The following is a 27,148-nucleotide window of genomic DNA, read 5'->3' on the forward strand; positions in this document are numbered from 1 at the left end:
TGGTTAGCCTTCACCTTCCTTTTACTGTAGGATCTTCTGACGAGGAGAAATTATTCTGAATACAGTAGAGTTGGAAAGAGCATGGGCTCAGAAACAATTATGGGTTCAAAGTCTCGCATTGTTCACTCAGCCTTCTCTCTATTCTGAAGTGGATCAAGTGACGAGAAAATGAAAGACTTGCATTCTGTATAACAGCGCTCGGTACGTCTCAAAGTGCTTTACAGCCAACTAAGTACTTTTGGAGTGCAGTCACTGTTGTAATGCAGCAGCCAGTTCGTGCAAGCTCCCACAGACAGCAATGTGATAATGGTCAGATAATCCGTTTTTTTACTGATGTTGACTGAGGGATAAATACTGGCCAGGACATCGGGGAGAACTCCCCTGCTCTTCTTTGAAATAGTGCCATCGGATCTTTTATGTCCACGTGAGAGGGCAGATATCTCGGGTTAACATCTGGAGTGTCAGCCTGGATTTTTGTGTTCGAGTCTCTGGAGTTGGGACTTAAACCTTTTGACTCAGAGGCGAGAGTGCTACCCACTGAGCAACAGCTGATACCTGTGCATCCCTGTCTTAACACAAGAGAGGACCATGTTTGGTGGACGCTGAGGTGAATTGTAGCACCCCCCCCAATAACTGCCCCAGTTGAGATCACCTAACTCCGCTTAGAAAAGAGTGAGCAAACCTGGGCCTTTGTGGCCTGTCTGGTTCGGTACCACACCACGGGCTCCCAACGCTGTCGCACTATGTAATCCTTTCACACCACAGGCACAAAGTTAACACACGTCGATGCCATTATTAATTAAAATAACTTTTAATTACACGGAAACACTTGAAGACAGTTTGGGTGTCTGTCATGAGAAAGCGATAATGACACCATGAAGAGAACAAAGTTCTATCCCATCAGTCTTAATCCATTTTAGTGGATAACAAAAAAAAACCATACCCCACAGGCCCGTCGCGTAAGAAATGAACCACTTTACAATGCAAGTGCGCTGACTTCGCTACATACTGTTGTGGTGCCATGGTCTTGACGCGAGATATTCCACTAAACATATACACACACACACAAAAAAAAGTGAACGTGGTAATTAAGGAGTGGAAGGAAAATCAGTAACAAGGTCCAGTCAAGTGCCGATTTGCCCTGTACTCACAGGCTAAGAATCGCCCCCCCTCTCCCTGCCCTCCCACCCACCCCATCGAAGCAGTGTTAGTGCAGTGGTGCTCCTGGATTCACAAACGGATGGGGGAATGCTCTTATACTATTCAGGCAGCTCAGTACAGACCCCCCCCGACACAACGTTCCCTCGAAAATTTAGCAGTTGCGCGCGGCCAGTTTTTAATCCAACGTGAGCATTTTTGGGGCGCTATTCGAGAGCTTGTGAGCAGCCTGCGCACTACCTTCAGGATAGCTGCCCGCGGCTTAGAGGGAACGCTGCTCCCGCTTTTCGGGGTTTAATTTTGAATTGTATCACGTGAAAAACAAATAGATCTCTTTTAAACCCAGTAAACAAGTTATATTTACACTTTCGCTTTAATATTGAGGAACCTCCATCCTCTCTCCCCCGCTTTTATTTGCAGTCTTCCAGGTTAAAATTAGTTGTGTTTCTAACCCCGCCCACCCCCCCTAATCTGTAATGTACAGTCTCTAATAGTCATTTCTACCTCATTATTCACGTACAGAGCTGAATGACAGCTTTTCTATCAATTAAAGTTGGTTTACATGCTGGGACAGCAGATTATCGGACATCAAAGTTGTGCTGATAAGAGCTTCTTTCCTGTTCTTCACTCGTCGTCAAAGTTCTGCTGCAGCAAGAAGTTTGCAGCCAGATTTTCATTCTTCTCACAGGCAAAATAAGCCTGAATGACTAGGCCTTCGGGGAATCCCAACGCTTTCAACTGTGCGAGAGAGAAAGGGGGAAAGCAACATGACAAACAGGTACAACAACAACTTGCATTTATACAGCGCCTTTAATCTAGTAAAACGTCTCAAGGCGCTTCACAGGAGCGTAACCAAACCAAGCTACGCACCAAGCCACGCAAGGAGCCATCCGGACAGGTGATCAAAAGCTCGGTCGAAGAGGGAGGTTTGAAGGGGCGTCTTAAAGGAGGAGAGAGAGGCACGGAGGTGTTAAGGGAGGGAATTCCAGAGCTTAGTGTCATGTATTTAACTGTCATTGTAACCCATGTATAAACTGACCTAAGTTGTACACCGTGAGAACATTGACCACTAGGTGGTGAACTTGTGGGAGACACTCCTAACCTGGACTTTCAGGTATAAAAGGGGAAGCTCCACCCACCTTCATCACTTCAGTGCTGGCTAATAAAGGTTACTGGTCACAGAGTGACCTTTTCTCAAGTATGGACGTCGTGTGCATTTATACTGTATAGTAAGGACATATCATTGGCGACGAGAAACTGGGATTTAAACCACACGAACATGGCCACGAGCAGCACAGACGAGAGGTACTGTGTTGGTGATGATTGGGACGATTTTATTGAGAGACTACAGCAAAGTTTCGTCACTAAGGAATGGTTGGGACAGGATTCGGCGGACAAACGCAGGGCTCATCTCCTGACGGTCTGTGGATCCAGAACGTACTATTGATGAAGGACCTTCTAGCGCCAGAGAAGCCGGCGGACAAGACTTTTGAAGAGCTCAGTAAGTTGATCAGGGAACACCTTAAACCGGCGAGCAACATGCACATGGTGAGACACCGGTTTTATACGCACCGGTGGCGAGAAGAGCAAAGTGTTCCAGACTTCGTGGCAGACCTCCGGCGACTGGCGAGCCTATGTAAGTTCCCAGATGCATGCAGAGCGGAGATGCTGCGAGACTTTTTTTATTGAGGGCATCGGGCACGCTGGGGTTTTCAGGAAACTGATCGAGACCAAAGACTTGACCCTGGAAACGGCGGCTTTGATGGCCCAGACATTTATCTCAGGGGAGGAAGAGGCCAGAATGATGTTTGACAAAAATCGTGGTTTAAATGCAGCAAATGGACAAGGAGTCAACATTGTTAACGCGGCACACAGTTCTCCAGGCAGACAGGGGCAATCGGACATGCCCGAGCATGTAGTTGAACCCAAAGGGGGAAATTCAACAGAGACAATGGCTAGCTGAACGGCGATTCATGCCATCGCAAGGGACAATGCGACCAGTAATGGGGCCATCAACACCTGTCAATGGTGCGTTTAAGGACAGTTACAGAGACAGTCAGAGACGATCGACTGGTAATGGACCTTTTGTTCCCATCAACGGCTCATGTTGGAGGTGTGGAGGCAAACACACAGCCAGAGCTTTCAGGTATCAGCAATATACCTGCAGAAATTGCAACGTCAGCGGTCACTTGGCATGTATGTGCAGGAAGCCTGCAGCCAGGTTGATGTACGAGAAGGACGAGCCCAATGTAAGCCCTACGAGGCCAAATGGACACTGGGGGAAATCGCTGGAAGCTGAAGTTCAGCGAGTTCATGTGGAGCACATATACAGTTCATACACCAGGACGCCACCGATAATGATGAAAGTGCTCCTCAATGGCATCCCAGTATCAATGGAGCTAGATACAGGGGCCAGCCAGTCCGTGATGAGTATCAAACAGTTCGACAAGTTGTGGGCGTCCAAGACCAGGAGGCCAAAATTATTGCCGATTGACGCACAGCTACGGACATATACAAAGGAGATCATTCCGGTGCTAGGCAGCGCCACGGTAGTCGTGACCCACAAAGATTCAGAGAACAGGTTGCCACTCTGGATTGTCCCGGGGGACGGTCCCGCACTGCTGGGGAGTAGTTGGTTCGCTGTCATGAACAGGAAATGGGGCGATGTCAATTTCTTCTGTGGAGCGAGTATCATGCACACAGGTCCTGGATAAATATGACTCACTATTTCAACCCGGCATTGGCACTTTCATGGGGACCAAGGTAGTGATTCACATAAACCCGGACGCCAGGCCAGTACACCACAAGGCCAGAGCGGTGTCGTACTTTATGCGGGAAAAGATAGAAGGTGAATTGGACCACCTGCTGAGGGAAGGCATCATCTTGCCAGTCGAATTCAGTGACTGGGTGAGCCCAATTGTGCCGGTGCTCAAGGCGGATGGGTCGGTCAGGATATATGGTGATTACAAGGCCACCATCAATCGGGTGTCACTTGAAGACCAGTACCTGCAACCGAGAGCAGAGGACATCTTTGCGACGCTATCCGGTGGCAAACTTTTTTCAAAATTGGGCCTGACCTCAGCTTACATGACCCAAGAGCTGGCGAGTGAGTCGAAGAAGCTGACCACCATCACGACACACAAGGGGTTGTTTGAGTACAACAGATGTCCGTTTGGGATTCGTTCGGCCGCGGCGATCTTTCAACGAAATATGGAAAGCCTCCTCAAATCGATTCCAAGGATAGTGGTTTTTCAAGACGACATCCTCATCACGGGTTGTGATACGGAAGAACACCTCCGCAACCTGGAGGAGGTGCTACGCAGATTGGACCGGGTAGGTCTGCGACTGAAAAAGGCGTCTTCCTCCTAGCTCCAGAGGTAGAATTCCTGGGGATGAGGGTAGCAGCAGACGGGATCAGACCTACGGCGTCCAAAACAGAAGCGATCCGTAACACGACGGAGCTGCATTCGTTTCTGAGGCTCCTGAACTATTTTGGTAACTTTCTTCCCAAAATGAGCACGCTGTTAGAGCCGCTACATGTGCTCCTACGCAAAGGTCGCGAATGGGTCTGGGGGGGGACAGCCAGGAAAGGGCTTTTGATAGAGCACGAAATTTGTTATGCTCCAACAATCTGTTAACGCTATATGACCCATGTAAGAAATTAGTTTTAACATGCGACGCGTCGTCCTATGGGGTCGGGTGTGTGTTGCAGCATGTTAATGCCAAGGGTCAATTACAGCCGGTAGCTTATGCCTCCAGAAGTCTGTCCCAGGCAAAACAGGGCTACGGGATGGTAGAAAAGGAAGTGCTTGCATGTGTATATGCTGTAAAGAAAAATGCACCAGTGCCTGTTTGGCAGGAAATTTGAGCTGGAGACAGATCACAAACCCCTAACGTCCCTTTTGGCCGACAAGGCCATAAATGCAAATGCATCGGCCCGCATACAGAGGTGGGCACTCACGCTAGCCGCCTATGACTATACAATTAGGCACAGACCGGGCACTGAAAACTGCGCCGATGCACTCAGCAGGCTCCCACTAGCCACCACCGAGGGAGCAACCGAGCATGCTGCTGAGATGGTCATGGCTGTGGAAGCTTTCGAAAGCGTTCAAAAGCGAAGGCTCACCCGTGACAGCCCGTCAGATTAAATTCTGGACAAATAGAGACCCGCTACTGTCTTTAGTCAAGAAATGCATCCTGAATGGGGACTGGGCAGCCACGTACGGGGCATGCCCTGAGGAATTCAAACCATTTCACAGGCGCAAGGATGAACTCTCGATTCAGGCCGATTGCCTACTATGGGGAAACCGAGTAGTCATGCCCCAGATGGGCAAAGAGATGTTCATCAGAGAACTCCACATTGTCACGATGAAGGCAATTGCCAGGTCACACGTTTGGTGGCCAGGGATAGATGCAGACCTGGAACTTTGTGGTCGCAGGTGCAACACGTGTGCCCAGCTGTGCAATGCGCCCAGGGAAGCCCCCCTTAGCCCTTGGTCCTGGCCCGTCAAGCCATGGTCACGCATCCATGTGGAGTACGCAGGTCCTTTCATGGGAAAAATGTTTTTGGTCGTAGTAGACGCCTACTCCAAATGGATCGAGTGTGACATTCTCAATTCAAGCACATCCTCTGCCACGGTAGAAAGTCTACGGGCAATGTTCGCCGTCCATGGTCTACCAGACGTCTTGGTCAGCGACAATGGCCCGTGCTTTACAAGCACTGAATTCCAGGACTTCATGGCAGGAAATGGTATCAACCATGTCAGAACGGCACCGTTCAAGCCGGCCTCAAACGGCCAGGCAGAACGAGCAGTGCAGATAATCAAACAGGGCATGCTCAGAATCCAAGGGGGTTCCCTACAAAGCCGCTTATCACGCCTCCTGTTGGCCAATAGATCCCGACCACACTTGCTCACAGGGGTCTCACCCGCAGAGCTGCTAATGAAAAGGACGCCCAAAACCAGGTTATCCCTCATACACCCCACCATGAAAGAAATTGTTGAGAGCAGGCGCCAGTCACGATGTGACTACCATGACGGGAATGCGAGGGCGCGATGTATTGATGTCAATGACCATGTCTTTGTCCTCAACTATGCTGCAGGGCCTAAATGGCTCGTAGGCACTGTGATTGCCAAAGAGGGGAATAGGATTCTGGTAGTTAAACTTACCAATGGACAAATATGCCGCAAACACGTGGATCAAACAGAGGTTCAGCAACCTCATAGAAGAAGCAGTGGAAGAACACGATGTAGAGTTCACTCCTCCACAGGTGATCGAACACCGGAACCAAGCGGAGGAGAGCCCAGTCACTGTGGGCAGTCCGGACAGGCCTGAGGCACCGCAAACAGCAGACACTCAGGCCAGCGCCCAACAACCGGAGCCCCAACTCAGGCGCTCTACAAGGGAGCGTAAACCACCAGAGAGACTTAACCTGTGATCCCAATAAGACTTCCGGGGGGGGTAGGGGGAGGTGATATCATATATTTAACTGTCATTGTAACCCATGTATAAACTGACCTAAGTTGTACACTGTGAGAACATTGACCACTAGGTGGTGAACTTGTGGGAGACACTCCTAACCTGGACTTTCAGGTATAAAAGGGGAAGCTCCACCCACCTTCATCACTTCAGTGCTGGCTAATAAAGGTTACTGGTCACAGAGTGACCTTCTCTCAAGTATGGGCCTCGAGTGCATTTATACTGTATAGTAAGGACATATCACTTAGGGCCCGGGCAGCTGAAGGCACGGCCACCGATGGTGGAGCAAGGAAAATCGGGGACACGCAAGAGGCCAGAATTGGAGCAGCGCAGAAATCTCGTAGGGTTTTTACGCTGGTGGGTGTAATGTATGCATCTGTTCGTATGCTCACAGGTTTGTAGAGCTGTTGAAACTAAAATAGTTGTAGAGCTGTTGAGTCTAGTACTGGCTGGAGAGTCTAGAACCAGGGACATAGTCACAAGGACTTGGCCATTTGAGACTGAGATGAGGAGGAATTTCTTCACAGAGTTGTGAATCTTTGGAATTCTCCACCCCAAAGGGCTGCGCATGCTGAATCATTGAGTATATTCAAGATTGAGGTAGATAGATTTTTGGACACTGAAGGAATCAAGGGATATGGAGATCAGCAGGAAAGACAAGTTGAGGTAGAAGATCAGCCATGATCTTCTTGAATGGCAGAGCAGGCTGGAGGGGCTATGTGGCCTACTCCTAATTCTTATGTTATGTTCTTATTCTCAGGGATCAGACGGGTATGGTAGCTTCTGGTATGAAGCTAGCAATCCAGAGGTAGCGAGTTCAAATCCTCCTGTGGCAAGTGGCGAGGTTGAATTCAATTGTGGGTTGGCACTGGAGCATGATCATGAGAGCTGCGGAATGCTTCACGAATATCCTTCGGGGAAGGGAACCTGCCACCTTTACCTGATCTGATCTGTATAGAAACAAAGAAATTTACAGCGCAGAAGGAGGCCATTCCGGCCCATCGTGTCCGCGCCGGCCGACAAAGAGCCACACGGCCCTTGGTCAGCAGCCCTAAAGGTTACATATAAACCTATGAACAATGACGGAAAGGCAAAGAGCACCCAGCCCAACCAATCCGCCTCACAACAACTACGTCACCCCTTATACTTAACATTCTACACTCCACCCCAACCGGAGCCATGGATAAAAACCTAGGCCAATTTAGGGAGAAAACATCTGGGAAAATTCCTCTCCGACCCATCCAGGCGATCAAAACTAGTCCAGGAGATCACCCTGGCTGTATTCTATTCCCTGCAGTACTTACCATTATATCTGCTCCATCCAACAAAAGGTCATCCAGTCTAATCCCAATTACCAGCTCCAGGTCCGTAACCCTGCAGGTTGCTGCACTTTAAGTGCCCATCCAACCATCTCTTAAAAGTGGTGAGGGTTTCTGCATCGACCACTCTTCCAGGTAGCGAGTTCCAGATCTCCACAACCCTCTGCGTAAAGAAGCCCCCCCTCAAATCCCCTCTAAACCTTCCACCAACCAGCTAAAAACTATGCCTCCCTCGTAATAGACCCCTCCACCAATGGAAATAGATCCTTACTATCCACTATGTCCAGGCCCTTCAATATTTTGTACACCTCAATGAGGTCTCCTCTCAACCAATGAGAACAAACCCAGCCTATCCAATCTGTCCTCATAACTAAGATTCTCCATTCCAGGCAGCATCCTAGTAAATCTCCTCTGCACCCTCTCGCGTGCAATCACATCCTTCCTATAATACGGTGACTAGAACTGCACGCAGTACTCCAGCTGTGGCCTAACCAAAGTATTATACAATTTAAGCATAACCTCCCTGCTCTTATATTCTAGCATTCCGTATGCCTTCTTAACCACCTTATCGACCTGGCCTGCTAATTTCACGGATCTGTGGACAAGCACTCCAAGGTCCCTTTGTTCATCTACACTATTAAGTGGCCTACAGCTTAACATGTATACCCTTTCCTTATTAGCCCTCCCAAAGTACATCACCTCACACTTCTCTGAATTAAATTCTATTTGCCACTACTCTGCCCACCTGACCAGTAGATTGATATCCTCCTGCAACCCATGACTTTCTTCTTCATTATTAACCACACAGCCGATTTTAGTGTTGTCTTCAAACTTCTTAATCATACTCCCTATATTCAAATCATTGGTATATAACACAAAAAGCAAGGGTCCCAGTACTAAGCCCTGCGGAACCCCACTGAAAACATCCTTCCAGTCACAAAAACATCCATCAATCATTACCCTTTGCTTCCTACCTCCAAGCCAATTTTGGGTCCAACTTGACACTTGCCTTGTATCCGATGGGCTTTAACCTTCATGAACCAGTCTACCATGTGGGACCTCATCAAAAGCTTTGCTAAAGTCCATATATACTACATCGTACGCGCTACCCTCATCGACCATCTTGGTTACCTCCTCAAAAAATTCAATCAGGTCAGACAGACACGATCTTCACTTAACAAATCCGTGCTGACTGCCCCTAATTAATCCTTGCCTTTTCAAATGCAGATTTATCTTGTCGTTCAGGATTTTTTCCAATAATTTTCCCACCACTGACGTTAGGCTGACAGGCCTGTAATTACTCGGCATATCCCTTTCTCCCTTCTTAAACAAGGGTACTGCATTAGCAGTCCTCCAATCCTCCGGCACCATGCCCAGATCCAAAGAGGACTGGAAAATGATGGTCAAGGCCTCTGCTATTTCCTCTTTTACTTCACTCAACAGCCTGGGATGCATTTCATCCATGCCTGGGGACTTATCTACTTTCAAACTCCTTAATACTTCCTCTCTCACTATATTTATTTCATCCAGAATATCACACTCCTCCTCGATAGCAGTATCTGCAATGCCCCTTTCCTTTGTGAAGACAGATGCAAAGTATTCATTAAGAATCCTCGCAACATCTTCCGCCTGCAACCATCATGTGCTTGACTCTTGGTGCTCTCGGCTCTGCTTTGTCCAAGAACAAACGAGGAGGGGAAAAAACTAACCATACCATAGGGGCTTCACTCTTGTAGCTTGTATCAGCTGATTAGACTGCAGACACATAACATACCGCCATCTGTCCTGTACCCTTTCTCTGGTCTGAGTCACCCGAGCCAGTGTGGGCCCATATGTTGCCTTTCCGCAGCTGTACTCCTGCAGCATAATCTCTCTCGCTGAGGGGTCAGGTCACCGCAGTAATATTGGAGAACAGTCAAAAAAAGTAATCATCTGCTCCAATCTTCAGCCGAGAAACACATACACTTAATAAAAAAATTTAAGTACCTGTAAGGACCTCCATGGGATTAAGAGAACCGAGTTTGAGATTTGATATAAAGCTACGAGGCCACTGTGAATTGCAGCCCCTGGCTGGCTGGCTGACAGAAAGAAAGAAAGACTTGCATTTCTATAGCGCCTTTCATGGTCTCAGGACACGCAAAGCGCTTTACAGCCAATGAAGTATTTTTGAAGTCACTGTTGTAATGTAGGAACTGCGGCAGCCAATTTACACACAGCAAGCTCCCACAAATAGGAATGTGATAATGACCAGATAATCAGTTTTAGTGATATGGATTGAGGGAAAAATATTGGCCAGGACACTGGGGAGAACTCCCCTGCTCTTTTTCAAAATAGTGTCATGGGATCTTTTACATCCACTTTTGAAGAACAGGCGGTTTAACGTCTCATCCGAAAGATGGTACCTCTGACAGTGCAGCGCTCCCTCAGCACTGCACTGAAGCGTCAGCCTAGATTTTTGTGATCGAGTCTCTGGAGTGGGACTTGAACCCACAACCTTCTGACTCAGAGGAGAGAGTGCTGCCCACCTGAGCCACAGCTGAAACGGCAAGTCACGGTTAAAAAGTTCACCGAGTTCCTTTTCCTGATCCTTTCCCCTGGTGGACAAGGATCGGACCGGGTTTGGCTACGACAGTCGAGCAGCCTGCCGACGCTCATGAAGAATGGCCCCTGGGACAAGGTACTGGAGAATGCCTGGCACCCTATGTAACCCTACTCAGCATGAGTCAGTACCTTCCTGAAATAAGGGGAGAAAAGATAAAGCACAAATGGCATCACTTTTGAAAAAATTTCCATCTCGAAAATGTTTGAAGAGTCAACGTGAGATGTTGGGTGTGTTTTAGGAACAGGAGGAGGCCATTCAGCCCCTCAAGACTGTTTCCAACCCCATTTAATTAGATCATGGCTGATCTGTGACCTAACTCCATATCCTGCCTTTGCCCCATATCCCTTAATACCTTTGGCTAACAAAAAGCTATCAAGCTCAGGATTAAAATTAACAATTGACCCAGCACCAATTGCTGTTTGCGGAAGAGAGTTCCAAACTTCTAGCACCCTTTGTGTGTAGAAGTGTTTCCTGAAAGGTCTGGCTCTAATATTTTGACTGTGCCCTCTAGTCCTAGACTCCCCAACCAGCGGGAATAGTTTCTCTCTATCTACCCTATCTTTGTTTTAAATAGCCCACGACTGAAAATCCCACCGATTGATTTGAGAGAGTCAGGGCTCCATGGGACATAGGAAGGATCTGTTTTCAATTCGATGAAAAGCTCTCTCCTAGTTTAGCTACGTTTCATTGCTGGTTTTCACTGACCCGCTCTATGGCTTCTTTCTCTTGGGGTGTAACCTGAATGTAGTTCGTCTGCGATGTATCCTCTCCGACCGCTCCCATCTCCCCTTCGATCACAACAACATCCTCCATAGGCTCGTTCAACATCTGGATGAAGTGTTCTTGGTGCTGGCTGATTTGCTGCAGGCAAGTCATTAATGGTGATTATACTTGCATTTGTCTCGCAACCTATTACATCAAAACATCTACAAGCACTTCATGTACAAGGAATTCATTTTGTAATTCAATTTACTGGTTTTTTGCAGGTAAACCTGGCGCACAATCAATGCTAGAAACATTCCGCAAACAGTCTTGGTGACATTGGTGAAGAGAAATATTGGCCTGAAGACAATAACTTGTATTTATATAATGCCTTTAACCTGGTAAAACGTCCCAAGGCTTCACAGGAGTGTTATAAGACACAAAGAGAGATTGGGAGAATGCCTGTTTACAATAATAATAATAAAAAACTTGGATTTATATAGCACCTTTCACGACTACCAAACGTCTCAAAGTGCTTTACAGCCCATGAAATACTTTTTGGAGTGTAGTCACTGTTGTAACATGACTATTAACGGCAGAACCACACCACTCAAGGCTAGCCTCTATCAATTACCAAAGAAAGAAAATGAAGCTCATGTATTTACATACCACCTTTTATATCCTCAGAACATTTCTCGGTGTTTCACAGCCAATGCATCATTTTTGAAGTGTACCCACTGTTAGGTAGACAAACACAACAGAAAGGTCCCACAGACAGCAAACACAATCAATGGCCAGTTTTTGGTGGTGTTGGTTTGGCAGAAAAAAAAAATCAAAGAGCAAGTTATTATTTAAACGGAGAAAGATTGCCACAGTACAGCGGGACCTGGGGGTACTTGTATATGAAACACAAAAGGATAGTATGCAGGTACAGCAAGTGATCAGGAAGGTCAATGGTATCTTGGCCTTTATTGCAAAGGGGATGGAGTATAAAAGCAGGGAAGTCTTGCTACAGCTATATAAAGGTATTGGTGAGGCCACACCTGGAATACTGCGTGCAGTTTTGGTTTCCATATTTAAGGAAGGATATACTTGCTTTGGGGGCAGTTCAGAGAAGGTTCACTAGGTTGATTCCGGGATGAGGAGGTTGACTTATGAGGAAAGGTTGGGCCTCTACTCATTGGAATTCAGGTAATCTTATCAAAACGTGTAAGATTATGAGGGGGCTTGACAAGGTGGATGCAGAGAGGATGTTTCCACTGATGGGGAAGACTAGAACTAGAGAGCATGATCTTAGAATAAGGGGCCGCCCATTTAAAACAGAAATAAGGAGAAATTTCTTCTCTCAGAGGGTTGTAAATCTGTGGAATTTATTGCCTCGGAGAGCTGTGGAAGCTGGGACATTGAATAAATTTAAGACAGAAATAGACAGTTTCTTAAACGATAAGGGGTTATGGGGAGCGGACGGGGAAGTGGAGCTGAGTCCATGATCTTATTAAATGGCGGAGCAGGCTCGAGGGGCTGTATGGCCCACTCCTGCTCCTATTTATGTTCTTATGGTTGAGGGTGAAATGTTGGCCGGGACACCAGGAGAACACCCCTGCTCTTTTACAACTGGTGCCATGGGATCTTTAATGCCCACTTAATAAGGTAGATGGGGCCTCAGCTTAATATCTCAGCACCTCCGGCAAGGCAGCACTGCCCCAGTAACACTATATAATGTGCTGAAGCCTATAGTGGGGGTTTGAACCAATCCTGACTCAGGCGAGACTGCTACCAACAAAGCCAATCTGGTACCGTTAAAGATACCATTCATTAACTGCAATGCAACATGTAGGCTACTCCCATTACAAAGGATTTGCTGGATTAGTGCTGGAATCAATTTTTTGGTCGAGGGGGAAGGAAATAAAAAGTTTTCAAATTATTTTCTTTCATGTCTCCAACTCATTCCTTCGTGGTACGAGACCTTGCTCTGTAGTCCCACCTCTTTTCACAGCATGTCAAAGCAACATTCATTACAAAACTTATGACTACTAGAGGCTACGGTAGACTCATTTAAAAAAAAAACTTGGATTTATATAGCGCCTTTCACGACCATCAGACCTCTCAAAGCGCTTTACAGCCCCTGAAATACTTTTGGAGTGTAGTCACTGTTGGTTTCAGCAATGGATTAACAACCTAGGGTGCTGAGATCAAGTCCCACCATGTTGTGAAACTAAATTTAATAAACGTGGCCAGTTGCAGGCTAGCATGAATTACCACGACTGATTCCAATGGTTGACTTTTAATGCCCTCAGGACAACAAATGCTGCCTTGCTAATGTCGCTCACATCCCAAGCCTAAACTAAAACCACGCGCACAGACACTACGGAAAGAAAATTTGCTTAAAGTGAAAAGTTTTTGGCAGGTGAACCAGTCGATTAAACTTTAACCAGATCAAATAATTGATCACTTCAGATAAGAAGCTGGACAGAAGTAATCATTGATCAAAATATACGGTAACGCAGAAGCAATGCTGACGGACACTGGAAGATTATTGAGTCTCTTGCCTGTAATTTCAGATAGGCAATTCCCCCACCCCATCAATGTGTGCGCGGGAGTAACCATTGGAAGGAATTTTATATCCCCATAGCAATGATACTTTGAGACCAAAACACAGTACATTTTCCTTATATATTGTTTTACGCGCGCATTAAGGTCACAAGGTAAGATATATTGAGGAAGGCCTCTCCTCTACCTTAGTTTAGCTTGATTAAAAACTCTCCCCGGTCCAGTCACACCATCTGAGTGCTTCTTAAATTATGTTACATTTTATGCCTCAACTATCCATTCCACAAATTAAGAACATAAGAAATAGGAACAGGAGTAGGCCATACAGCCCCTCGCGCCTGCTCCGCCATTCAATATGATCATGGCTGATCCAATCATGGAATCAGCTCCACTTCCCCGCCCACTCCCCATAACCCCTTATTCCCTTATCGTTTAAGAAACTGTCTATTTCTGTCTTAAATTTATTCAATGTCCCACAGCTCTCTGAGGCAGCAAATTCCACAGATTTACAACCCTGAGAGAAGAAATTTCTCCTCATCACAGTTTTAAATGGGCGGCCCCTTATTCTAAGATCATGCCCTCTAGTTCTATTCTTCCCCATCAGTGGAAACATCCTCTCTGCATCCACCTTGTCAAGCCCCCTCATTATCTTATACGTTTCAATAAGATCACCTCTCATTCTTCTGAACTTTAACGAATACAGGCCCAACCTACTCAACCTTTCCTCATAAGTCAACCCCTCACCCCGGAATCAACCTAGTGAAACTTCTCTGAACTGCCTCCAAAGCAAGTATATCCTTTTGTAAATATGGAAACCAAAACTGCACGCAGTATTCCAATTGTGGCCTCACCAATACCTTATATAGCTGTAGTAAGACTTCCCTGCTTTTATACTCCATCCCCTTTGCAATAAAGGCCAAGATACCATTGGCCTTCCTGAGCACTTGCTGTACCTGCATACTATCCTTTTGTGTTTCATGCACAAGTACCCCCAGATCCCGCTGTACTGTGGCACTTTGCAATCTTTCTCCATTTAAATAATAACTTGCTCTTTGCAACATTATACTCCATCTGCCAAATTTTTGCCCACTCACTTAACCTGTCTATGTCCTTTTGCAGATTTTTGTGTCCTCCTCACACATTGCTTTTCCTCCCATCTTTGCATTGTCAGCAAACTTGGCTACATTACACTCAGTCTCTTCTTCCAAGTCGTTAACATAGATTATAAACAGTTGGGTCTCAGCACTGATCCCTGCGGCACCCCATTAGTTACTGGTTGCCAACCACAGAATGAACCATTTATCCCGACTCTCTGTTCTCTGTTAGTTAGCCAATCCTCTATCCATTGCTGTGTGTGTGAAGAATTCCCTCACTTCAGTCTTTTTGCTGGTCACATGTTTGTCTTACTGTCGCAGTTTAACTGTAAGTAGTTCTACCTTTGCTGCACCATTATGCACCTCTATGGTGGGGAACGGGTTATTTTTCCATTCCCACCCCCCCATCGCCCCCCACATTGTGTCATCATCAACACTTCCGGAGGGGATAAAGCATGGATTAGATGTAGAAATAAGAACATAACTCAATCCTAAACGGCATCACACTCTCACAATCGCATTTCTATAGCGCCTTTCACGACCTCAGGACATTCAAAAGCGATTTACAGCCAATGAAGTACATTTTGAAGTGTCGTCACTGGTGTAATGTAGGAAACGCGGCAGCCAGTTTGCGCACAGCAATGTGATAATGGGCAGGTAATCTGTTTTGTTATGTTAATTGAGGGATAAATATTGGCCCAGGACACCGGGGAGAACTCTGCTGCTCATCTTCTAAATAGTGTCGCGGGATCTTTTACATCCAACTGAGAGGGCAGACGGGGCCTCGGTTTAACGTCTCATCCAAAAGACGGCACCTCCGACAGTGCGGCACTCCCTCAGCACTGCACTGGGAGTGTCAGCCTGGATTTATGTGCTCAAGTCCCTGGAGTGGGACTTGAACCCACAACCTTCTGACTCAGACGTGAGAGTGCTGCCCACTGAGCCACGGCTGTGTCGAGCTTAGTCAAAAGCCATCTTTCTCACTATATTCTGTTTCTGAGGTTAGGTAGCTGTAAACAATAGCACTTTTCCTAAAGCTCCAGATAGGATTTCCACCCTTACCTGCAGTAGCTGTGGGTTTTCTCTGCCCAGCTGCTGAAGTAGGGCTGGTAACATTGACGGGTTCTGCTGAAGTACTTGCCTCATGTTCTGGAACTGGGGCAGATCTCGCAGGAACTCCAGAGGACTCTCACCTAAGCGGAGGAGAGAGAAGAACCGGAATTTAAAAAAAAATGTTTAAGCCAAGCAGCATAATCGGAACAGCAGGGGAAACGGCCTGTTGGTTCAGAGTATTGTGCACCAAACTGCTAAGTTCCTGAACTCGTGCGACTGTGGGGAGCTGCCAAACATTGACTAAGTGCTATAGGGCGGAAGGGAAGAAAACAAAAGAGTTAGTCTCCTCCTAGTGGCTGGTTTCATAAGAACATAAGAAATAGGAGCAGGAGTATGCCACCTGGCCCCTCGAGCCTGCTCCGCCATTTAATAAGATCATGGCTGATCCGATCATGGACTCAACTCCATTTTCCTGCCCGCTCCCCATAACCCTTTATTCCCTTATTGCTCAAAAATATGTCTATCTCTGCCTTAAATATATTCAATGACCCAGCCTCCACAGCTCTCCAGCATTTTCCCAACGGCAGATGTTAGGCTTACTGGTCTATAGTTTCCTGCTTTTTGTCTGCAGTAATGGCAGAGGCTTGCAATCTAGTCAAGTACAATCTCAGGGGATGACGGCACTTGGAGAGCAATTACCGAGTTTTTTAAAAACTGCGAAAATGAATTCGAAACATAGAAAATAAGTGCAGGAGTAGGCCATTTGGCCCTTCAAGCCTGCACCGCCATTCAATAAGATCATGGCTGATCATTCCCTCAGTACCCCTTTCCTGCTTTCTCTCCATACCCCTTAATCCCCTTAGCCGTAAGAGCCATATCTAACTCCCTCTTGAATATATCCAATGAACTGACATCAACAACTCTCTGCGGCAGGGAATTCCACAGGTTAACAACTCTCTGAGTGAAGAAGTTTCTCCTCATCTCAGTCCTAAATGGCATACCCCTTAACCTTAGACTATGTTCCCTGGTTCTGGACTTCCCCAACATCGGAAACATTCTTCCCGCATCTAACCTGTTCAGTCCCGTCAGAATCTTATACATTTCTATGAGATCCCCTCTCATCCTTCTAAACTCCAGTGAATAAAGGCCCAATTGATCCAGTCTCTCCTCATATGTCAGTCCAGTCATCCCGGGAATCAGTCTGGTGAACCTTCGCTGCACTCCCTCAATAGCAAGTAAGTCCTTCCTCAGATTAGGAGACCAAAACTGAACACAATATTCCAGGTGAGGCCTCACTAAGGCCCTGTACAACTGCAGTAAGACCTCCCTGCTCTTATACTCAAATCCCCTCGCTATGAAGGCTAACATACCATTTGCCGCCTTCACCGCCTGCTGTACCTGCATGCCAACTTTCAATGAATGATGAACCATGACACCCAGGTCTCGTTGCAGCTGGCGTGTTAATATAGGAAGAAAAAAAGAGTTGCATTTCTATAGCACCTTTCATGACCACCGGACATCCCAAAGCTCTTTACAGACGATGAAGTACTTTTGAAGTGTAGTCACTGTTGTAATGTGGGAAACGCAGCAGCCGACTTGTGCACAACAAGCTCCCACATACAACGTCATGTATCCTACATGGCTACTGTTAGTACTATCACAAGGTGTGCCACCAGAGGGCACAGCAGTGGGAGACTTGTAGGTTACCTGTACAGGTGTGCCTGGCCTAGTATAAAAGGCAGGTCACCAGGTGTGATCCTCACTCTGGAGTTAACTAATAAAGGACTAGGGTCACTACAGTTCAGTAGAGCATCTAAGGACACAACACACAAGATGATGAGCAGCTACGTATGCAATTAGAATGAGGTGCCCCATGTAGCAGGAGTGGGAAGCAAGAATTGCTGAAATGTCATTGGGTGATAGCAATTTCTAATTCCTTGTATTGCAATGTTTGATGAATGTTGTTTGTGCAGTCGTGCTTTGTTACTTGTGTATAAAAATAATTAAAACCCTTATAACAAAAGGCAAAAAATCACTTCGGATGGCCTAGAGCACAAGTACATTGCCTAGTGAAACACTAAGCTATACAATCCCAACTGTCCCACATTGATTCTCTGGTCCTTAGTGAATGAGCACTCTCAGAAGAGGGCAGTAGTAGGGGCAGTAAGACCAGCTTTAGTGTCCTCGAGTTAGAGAGGGGGGAAAAGAACCTCGGGTTCCCACTCCTGACCCCTAGCCAGAGTGACCCCGCTGGAAGTCAGATGGAAACAGGATCCGACTCAGCAGCGATGTTCCCCGAGGCCGAATAATCTCTTGACATTCACCATCAAGATACCGGCACGGAATCACGAGAGCGAGGAAGGCGAGGTAAACCGGCAGCAAATAAGCAATCGCAGCTGGGGCACAAGTAGAATCAGTTAGGGACAAGAGCTATCCAGCGAACTCTGCTGGAAGTGTATGGAAACAGGAGAGCGGGCAGGAAAGTGGACCCGAGTCCATGATCAGATCAGCCAAGATTGTATTAAATGACGGAGCAGGTTCGAGGGGCCGTATGGCGTACTCCTGCTCCTATTTCTTATGTTCTTATGTTCTAAGTACATGACTGGATATCACTTCAGGTAACAGCGCTTACAGTCAAACAGCCCGCCACTCTCAGTGTCTCGACACACACATAAATAGTGATCATACAGGAGGGTCCACAGCACGTGTGGCACCGTAGCCCAGCAAGGAGACACAGCTTCAAGAAAGATGGGGAGAAACATTGGCAAAGTTTTTTTTTTTTAAACTGTTCTGACATCTGCTGCTAAACAGCCACAAATATTTCAGTACATGTAACCCAGGTAAACAAGCAGAAGCATTGGCAAGTTATTTGCAAAGGATAGTGCACAGTTGCCCTTACCTAGTGGTTCTGGGTTAGTTACTTGACCAGATACAAGATTGTCCTGGGGCATTGCACTCTCCTGCACTGAAGTATCAGGCATACCCTATAAATAAAAGAAAAGAGGTCAACAGAGGTTCAAGGTGGCTCTGCCAGCAACAACAACTTGTATTTATATAGCGCCTTTAACATTGCAAAATGTCCCAAGGCGCTTCACAGGAGTATTGTGAGATTTTTTAAAAAGCAAGATCAAATAACTAATTTTAGGAGTGAGATCTGGTATAAATGCTCCATAGGAGACTCTCCCTCCTTCGTTTATTTCATTGCACTAGCTCACACACCATCACTAAAAAGTTTGTACAAAATACTGGTTATTATTGTTTAGTAAAATGTACTGTAAATATAGAAAAGGCTGCACAAGCTACACTCCCTCATTACTAAGGACATTACAGCTTAGACAAGGTCGACATGACCCACACCGAGAGAAAAAAACGCTTGCTGTTGGTATTCTGCATTTCATCTAGCTTCTTACTTGGTGTCTTATGTGCACAGATTAATTGTGCACATCTTTTTTCGGGAGATGGCAGTTCAACTAACATCCTTTACCGAGAACAAGCCTCCTCATTACTTTGCCTGGAACAGTCAAGAGAAACTTGCACTCCATAGTGTGAGCATCACCCAACCAATGTTCCAGTTTAGCTGCAGGGCCGAGCGACTGTCTGAAACTCCCGCACAGGCCTCTCGCCGGTTTCTCAATGGAAAAGCCACACATGTGGGGATGTGGGAACGGGTCGCGCAGCCCCTGAAAGGGGACATTTAGGAGGAACACTGCACCCCAACCCTGTCACACACACACACCTTACCGTCAGCAGGTACTCCACAGCCCTGTGTGGGTTGTTGAAGCTTGCCCTTAATGCTGTCACCACCTGCTCACGCTCATAGCCCATCGATATGATTTCGGATAGCATGGTCTCGTAAGCCGGGGTTGTCACTGGAAAGGAAAACCGAAGCAAGAAAAGCAATTCAATGTTTCAGAACCTAAATACACTTGCGCGGTGCGCTGGCAATCACTTTCAAATTGACATCCTTCAGTACAGCCGTCAACATCCAGGAATTACCCAGGGCAACGCAGCGACCAATGTTGAACAGGACACTCTTCAACTTTCATCATCATCATCATCATAGGCGGTCCCTCGAACGAGGATGACTTGCTTCCACAAGTTCACAGGTGTTTCGATGAAGGACCCGATGTTCCAGTCCTGAACTCCAATTGAGGGGGTGGAAGATGCCTGTGTGTGTGAGAATTTTTTTTAACGTGTGGTGACCGTTGCACATCAGCCACCACACGGGCTCGACAGAGCTAGGCCTTTATCCAGTGGCAAGGGTTAACCAGGACAACTGGAGACCAGCTCTGCTGCACGGACCTAGTGCGTACACGTATCACAGTGTGGGCTGGGCCCGTGCTTCCCCTGGGCCCTGGGCTCTTCTGGGCCCCGTACTCTCATTTGCTGCATCTCCGCCACAATCTCTCGCCGCTCCTCCGCCACAAACAGTCACCGCATTTCCGCCACAATGTCTCGCCGCTCCTCCGCCAAACATTCGCCTCACCTCCACCGCGATCCTAGACCGCTCCTCCGCCACAATCTCTCGCCACTCCTCCACCACAAAAACAATCACTGCACCTCCGCCACGATCTCTTGCCGCACCTACGCCACAAACTCTCGTCGCCCATCCGCCCCGACGTTCCAATTTTCAGGTTACAGATATAATAAACACACGCACGAGCAGAACTTCCATGGAGGATACACTGTTTTATAATGGGGGAGTTACCAAAGTGCGACAGAGAAACAATGTTCCGTGTAATTCTTTTTGGGCCACGCGGCCCCTTTAACAGGCTGAGCAAAATTCCGCTCATGCGTGATTGTTTTCAATTTAAAAGCTGGCTCACTGGCTGCACAGGACCACAAGGGTGCTGCACGGCCTTGCAGCTTAAAGGGAGCATTGCAGAGAAAGTGTTACCAGAAGTAGGCGTGACATTAACAGGAGTGCAAACTATGGCACAGGACTTTCAAAAAATTAAGACATTTTTAAAATAAATTTCTTTTTTTACGTAGGATTAATTGCCTGGCACTAATAATAATCAGGGGACAATCAGACAGTTGAGACCATTTATGGATCCCTCCTGCAGTTTGATTGTGGAATCCTGCTGTCACTGTCCACGACTGGTTTATATTGATTCCAACTTTGGAGGACATTTCATGGCAGTAGGAAATCATAAATTGACAATACAGAAGGTTTTTAATAATAGATATTTGTAGACTTACTGTTTTTTCTTGAAAGAAAGACTTGGATTTATATTGCGCCTTTCACGACCACCGGACATCTCAAAGCGCTTTAGAAACATAGAAAATAGGTGCAGGAGTAGGCCATTCGGCCCTTCTAGCCTGCACCGCCATTCAATGAGTTCATGGCTGAACATGTAACTTCAGTACCCCATTTCTGCTTTCTCGCCATACCCCTTGATCCCCCTAGTAGTAAGGACTTCATCTAACTCCTTTTTGAATATATTTAGTGAATTGGCCTTAACAACTTTCTGTGGTAGAGAATTCCACAGGTTCACCACTCTCTAGGTGAAGAAGTTCCTCCTCATTTCGGTCCTAAATGGCTTACCCCTTAACCTGAGACTGTGTCCCCTTGTTCTGGACTTCCGCAACATTGGGAACATTCTTCCTGCATCTAACCTGTCTAAACCCGTCAGAATTTTAAATGTTTCTATGAGGTCCCCTCCCATTCTTCTGAACTCCAGTGAATACAAGCCCAGTTGATCCAGTCTTTCTTGATAGGTCAGTCCCGCCATCCCGGGAATCAGTCTGGTGAACCTTCGCTGCACTCCCTCAATAGCAAGAATGTCCTTCCTCAGGTTAGGAGACAAAAACTGTACACAATACTCCAGGTGTGGCCTCACCAAGGCCCTGTACAACTGTAGCAACACCTCCCTGCCCCTGTACTCAAATCCCCTCGCTATGAAGGCCAACATGCCATTTGCTTTCTTAACCGCCTGCTGCACCTGCATGCCAACCTTCAATGACTGATGTACCATGATGCACCTCCCCTTTTCCTAATCTGTCACCATTCAGATAATAGTCTGTCTCTCTGTTTTTACCACCAAAGTGGATAACCTCACATTTATCCACATTATACTTCATCTGCCATGCATTTGCCCACTCACCTAACCTATCCAAGTCGCTCTGCAGCCTCATAGCATCCTCCTCGCAGCTCACACTGCCACCCAACTTAGTGTCGTCCGCAAATTTGGAGATACTACATTTAATCCCCTCGTCTAAATTATTAATGTACAGTGTAAACAGCTGGGGCCCCAGCACAGAATCTTGCGGTACCCCACTAGTCACTGCCTGCCATTCTGAAAAGTCCCCATTTACTCCTACTCTTTGCTTCCTGTCTGACAACCAGTTCTCAATCCATGTCAGCACACTACCCCCAATCCCATGTGCTTTAACTTTGCACATTAATCTCTTGTGTGGGACCTTGTTGAATGCCTTCTGAAAGTCCAAATATACCACATCAACTGGTTCTCCCTTGTCCACTCTACTGGAAACATCCTCAAAAAATTCCAGAAGATTTGTCAAGCATGATTTCCCTTTCACAAATCCATGCTGACTTGGACCTATCATGTCACCTCTTTCCAAATGCACTGCTATGACATCCTTAATAATTGATTCCACCATTTTACCCAGTACCGATGTCAGGCTGACCGGTCTATAATTCCCTGTTATCTCTCTCCCTCCTTTTTTAAAAAGTGGGGTTACATTGGCTACCCTCCACTCGATAGGAACTGATCCAGAGTCAATGGAATGTTGGAAAATGACTGTCAATGCATCCACTATTTCCAAGGCCACCTCCTTAAGTACTCTGGGATGCAGTCCATCAGGCCCTGGGGATTTATCGGCCTTCAATCCCATCAATTTCCCCAACACAATTTCCCGACTAATAAGGATTTCCCTCAGTTCCTCCTCCTTACTAGACCCTCCGACCCCTTTTATATCCGGAAGGTTGTTTGTGTCCTCCTCAGTGAATACCGAACCAAAGTACTTGTTCAATTGGTCCGCCATTTCTTTGTTCCCCGTTATGACTTCCACTGATTCTGACTGCAGGGGACCTACGTTTGTCTTTACTAACCTTTTTCTCTTTACATATCTATAGAAACTTTTGCAATCCGTCTTAATGTTCCCTGCAAGCTTCTTCTCGTACTCCATTTTCCCTGCCCTAATCAAACCCTTTGTCCTCCTCTGCTGAGTTCTAAATTTCTCCCAGTCCCCGGGTTCTCTGCTATTTCTGGCCAATTTGTATGCCACTTCCTTGGCTTTAATACTATCCCTGATTTCCCTTGATAGCCACGGTTGAGCCACCTTCCCTTTTTTATTTTTACACCAGACAGGAATGTACAATTGTTGTAGTTCATCCATGCAATCTCTAAATGTCTGCCATTGCCCATCCACAGTCAACCCCTTAAGTATCATTCGCCAATCTATCCTAGCCAATTCACACCTCATACCTTCAAAGTTAGCCTTCTTTAAGTTCTGGACCATGGTCTCTGAATTAACTGTTTCATTCTCCATCCTAATGCAGAATTCCACCATATTATGGTCACTCTTCCCCAAGGGGCCTCGCACAACGAGATTGCTAATTAATCCTCTCTCATTACACAACACCCAGTCTAAGATGGCCTCCCCCCTAGTTGGTTCCTCAACATATTGGTCTAAAAAACCATCCCTTATGCACTCCAGGAAATCCTCCTCCACCGTATTGCTTCCAGTTTGGTTAGCCCAATCTATGTGCATATTAAAGTCAACCATTATAACTGCTGCACCTTTATTACATGCACCCCTAATTTCCTGTTTGATGCCCTCCCCAACATCACTACTACTGTTTGGAGGTCTGTACACAACTCCCACTAATGTTTTTTGCCCTTTGGTGTTCTGCAGCTCTACCCATATAGATTCCACATCATCCAAGCTAATGTTCTTCCTAACTATTTCCTTAATCTCCTCCTTAACCAGCAATGCTACCCCACCTCCTTTTCCTTTTATTCTATCCTTCCTGAATGTTGAATACCTCTGGATGTTGAGTTCCCAGCCCTGATCATCCTGGAGCCACGTCTCCGTAATCCCAATCACATCATATTTGTTAACATCTATTTGCACAGTTAATTCATCCACCTTATTGCCGATACTCCTTGCATTAAGACACAAAGCCTTCAGGCTTGTTTTTTTTAACACCCTTTGTCCTTTTAGAATTTTGCTGTACAATGGCCCTTTTTGTTCTTTGCCCTCCACTTTTCCTCATCTCCTTTCTGTCTTTTGCTTTTGCCTCCTTTTTGATTCCCTCAGTCTCTCTGCATTGGTTCCCATCCCCCTGCCATATTAGTTTAACTCCTCCCCAACAGCACTAGCAAACACTCCCCCTAGGACATTGGTTACAGCCAATTAAATACTTTTTGGAGTGTAGTCACTGTTGTAATGTGGGAAATGCGTCAGCCAATTTGCGCACAGCAAGCTCCCACAAACAGCAACGTGATAATGACCAGATAATCTGTTTTTGTTATGTTGATTGAGGGTTAAATATTGGCCCAGGACACCGGGGATAATTCCCATGCTCTTCTTAAAAATAGTGCCGTGGGATCTTTTACGTCTACTTGCAAGAGCAGACGGCGCCTCGGTTTAATGGCTCATCCGAAAGACAGCACCTCCGACAGTGCAGCACTCCCTCAGCACTGCACTGGGGAGTGTCAGTCTAGATTTATGTGCTCAAGTCCCTGGAGTGGGACTTGAACCGACTACCTTCTGACTCAGAGGCGAGGGTGCTACCCACTGAGCCATGGCTGGCACACTTGGTCCTCTGCCTTGTGTTTACAACAAGAGAAAATTGTGTGTTTACTGACCTGGTGTCGTATTCGCACTGTCGTGGGGCAACTCCTCAGGCGCGTCACTCTGCAAGCCTGGTTCCGAGAGTAAATCGATCATTGATACTGGTGTAGGGAGCAGATCACTGACTGACAATGGGGCAGAGAGTATGTCACTCCCCGAAGAGGGCATTGAACTGTGAATACAAATTTAAGAGGCATCTTTACCCAATAACTTTAATTACATCAAATAGTTCTAAAGCCTCTAATAGTTCTAAAGCCTCTATGACACTGGTGCATGTTTAGATCAGCTTCCAGGATGTCAATGTCCACAAGTTGTCTCCCTGCATTGGCACTACTGTGTCTGATTCCTCATCCTGGTGGCAGACCCATGTATTTGTGGGTGTAATGTATGCACCTTTGAGTATGCTCACAGGTTTGTACAGCTGTCGAGAGTTGTAGAGCTGTCGAGTTGGAAGTGGCTTAGCCAGTCACATGATGTTCGCAAGACTCAATAAAACCCCAGCCAGTTGAGCTCGGGGGATCCACGATGAGGCAGGTGGTTGTGAGGCTGGTGGATGAACTGATAACGTGTAGTGCGATTGTTAAAAATGTTGCTAATAAACCAAGTGGTTCTTAATAGCAATGTGTTGCTATGAATTCTTAAGCAAAGAACCCATGAAGCAAATACATTGCAGTGGGATTACAATGTTGCTGCTGGAACGAGGGAGACAGATTGCGCGGTGCAAGTGGGGAGAGCCTGCTCCCAGACACCGGTCTCGCAGAATCTGAAATTTTAGAAAAATGAATTCACAGGATGTGGGCAAAGCTAGCATTCATTGCTCATCCCTAGTTGCCCTGTTAAGGTGGTTGTGAGCCGTTTGGAACAACTGAGTAGCTTGCTGGGCCACTTCAGAGGGCAGCTAAGTGCCAACCATATTTGAGTGATGCTGGAGACACATTCAGGCCAGACCGGGCAAGGGCGACAGATTTCCTTCCCCCAGCGCTGGTAAGAAAATCTGACAGCTTCATAGTTACTTTTTATTTTACTGATACCTGCTTTTTATTTCAAGATTTGTAAAAAAAAAGTGAATCCAAATTCACAAACTGCCTTGGTGGGATTTGAATTCAAATTCAAGAATTATTACTCCCAGGCCTCGGGATTACTAGTGAAGATAAGAGGAGACTTGGCTATCAGCTGACATCACAGTCAAACAGCCTGTTTACATTCACAGTCCAGGCTCACATGTGAAGAGTGGCCATTTCGACGAGATACCGGAAAGTGCTTGGTGCTTGTGGAACCGTCCCCCAGCAAGGAGTCAATGCCTTAGAATCATAGAATAGTACAGCACAGAAAAAGGCCATTCGGCCCATCGAGTCTGCGCCGGCTCTAGTCCCACTCCCCCCATCCTTTCCCCAAATCTCTGCAATTTTTTCTCCTTCGAGTATTTACCCAATCCCCTTTAGAGGGCTACTATTGAATCTGTTTCCACTCCAAATCCTAACCACGCGTTGCATAAAAACGTTTTTCCTCATGCCGCCTCTGGTTCTTTTGCCAAGCACCTTGAATCTGTGCTCGCTGGTTACCGACCCTTCAGCTACTGGGAAAGGTTTCTCTTTCATTTATTCTATCTAAACCCGTCATGATTTTAAACACCGACAGAGAAACATTGCTACAAAAGCAACATACCACAGATGCTGGGAACCTGAAATAAAAACAGAAAATGCTGAAAATACTCAGCAGGTCAGGCAGCAGAGAAAAACTGATGCTGTTTATGAAACATATTTCTGTGTACTCAAATCCTACCCACAGCAGAGTGCGTTGGAGCTCTGACACACCAATGTGCTGTCCCAAGTGTCCGTTTTAACTGAATTCCACCGAGAAACTGCTGTAAAGGAACACAGCTCTGAATTACTTGTTTCAGAGACAGGTTTACCACGTTCCTTTCTTTATTCCTGCTTTCTCCCCTCCTCTCCTAAGTCACTGACACTGGGGCACAGTTTCATATAATCATAGAAATTTACAGCACGGAAGGAGGCCATTTCGGCTCATTGTGTCCGCGTCGGCCGACAAAGAGCTATCCAGCCTAATCCCACTTTGTAGCTCTTAGTCCGTAGCGCTGTAGGTTACGGCACTTCAAGTGCCTATCCAAGCACTTTTTAAATGTGGTGAGGGTTTCTGCCTCTACTACCCTTTCAGGCAGTGAGTTCCAGACCCCCACCACCCTCTGGGTGAAAAAATTTCCCCATAAATTCTCTCTAACATAAGAACATATGTTTGACAGTTGCTAGCTGGCATTCTTACTGACTGGACTGACAACACCAATGTGCTATTCTTCATTGGATGGAATCACAGGCCAGTTTGATTTTAATCCTCATTGGACAATCACGCAC

The 27,148-nt window shown here is 46.4% G+C and overlaps 1 protein-coding gene across 1 annotated transcript in view; it reads right to left on the reverse strand.

The window, feature by feature from the left end:
• Positions 1 to 792: 792 nt before the first annotated feature.
• The window catches only part of LOC139237945 (UV excision repair protein RAD23 homolog A-like), a 33,090-nt gene continuing 6,734 nt past the window's right edge, over positions 793 to 27,148 (reverse strand). The window contains exons 4-9 of the mRNA XM_070867274.1: positions 24,794 to 24,951; positions 19,698 to 19,825; positions 18,856 to 18,940; positions 15,966 to 16,096; positions 11,263 to 11,418; positions 793 to 1,896 (exon numbers count right to left, since the gene is read on the reverse strand). Coding sequence (XP_070723375.1) covers positions 1,783 to 1,896; positions 11,263 to 11,418; positions 15,966 to 16,096; positions 18,856 to 18,940; positions 19,698 to 19,825; positions 24,794 to 24,951 — 772 coding nt within the window. The 3' untranslated portion in view covers positions 793 to 1,782. The remainder of the gene's footprint in view (positions 1,897 to 11,262; positions 11,419 to 15,965; positions 16,097 to 18,855; positions 18,941 to 19,697; positions 19,826 to 24,793; positions 24,952 to 27,148) is intronic.

The sequence above is a fragment of the Pristiophorus japonicus genome, chromosome 24, assembly GCF_044704955.1.
Source record: "Pristiophorus japonicus isolate sPriJap1 chromosome 24, sPriJap1.hap1, whole genome shotgun sequence".
Lineage (NCBI taxonomy): Eukaryota > Metazoa > Chordata > Chondrichthyes > Pristiophoridae > Pristiophorus > Pristiophorus japonicus.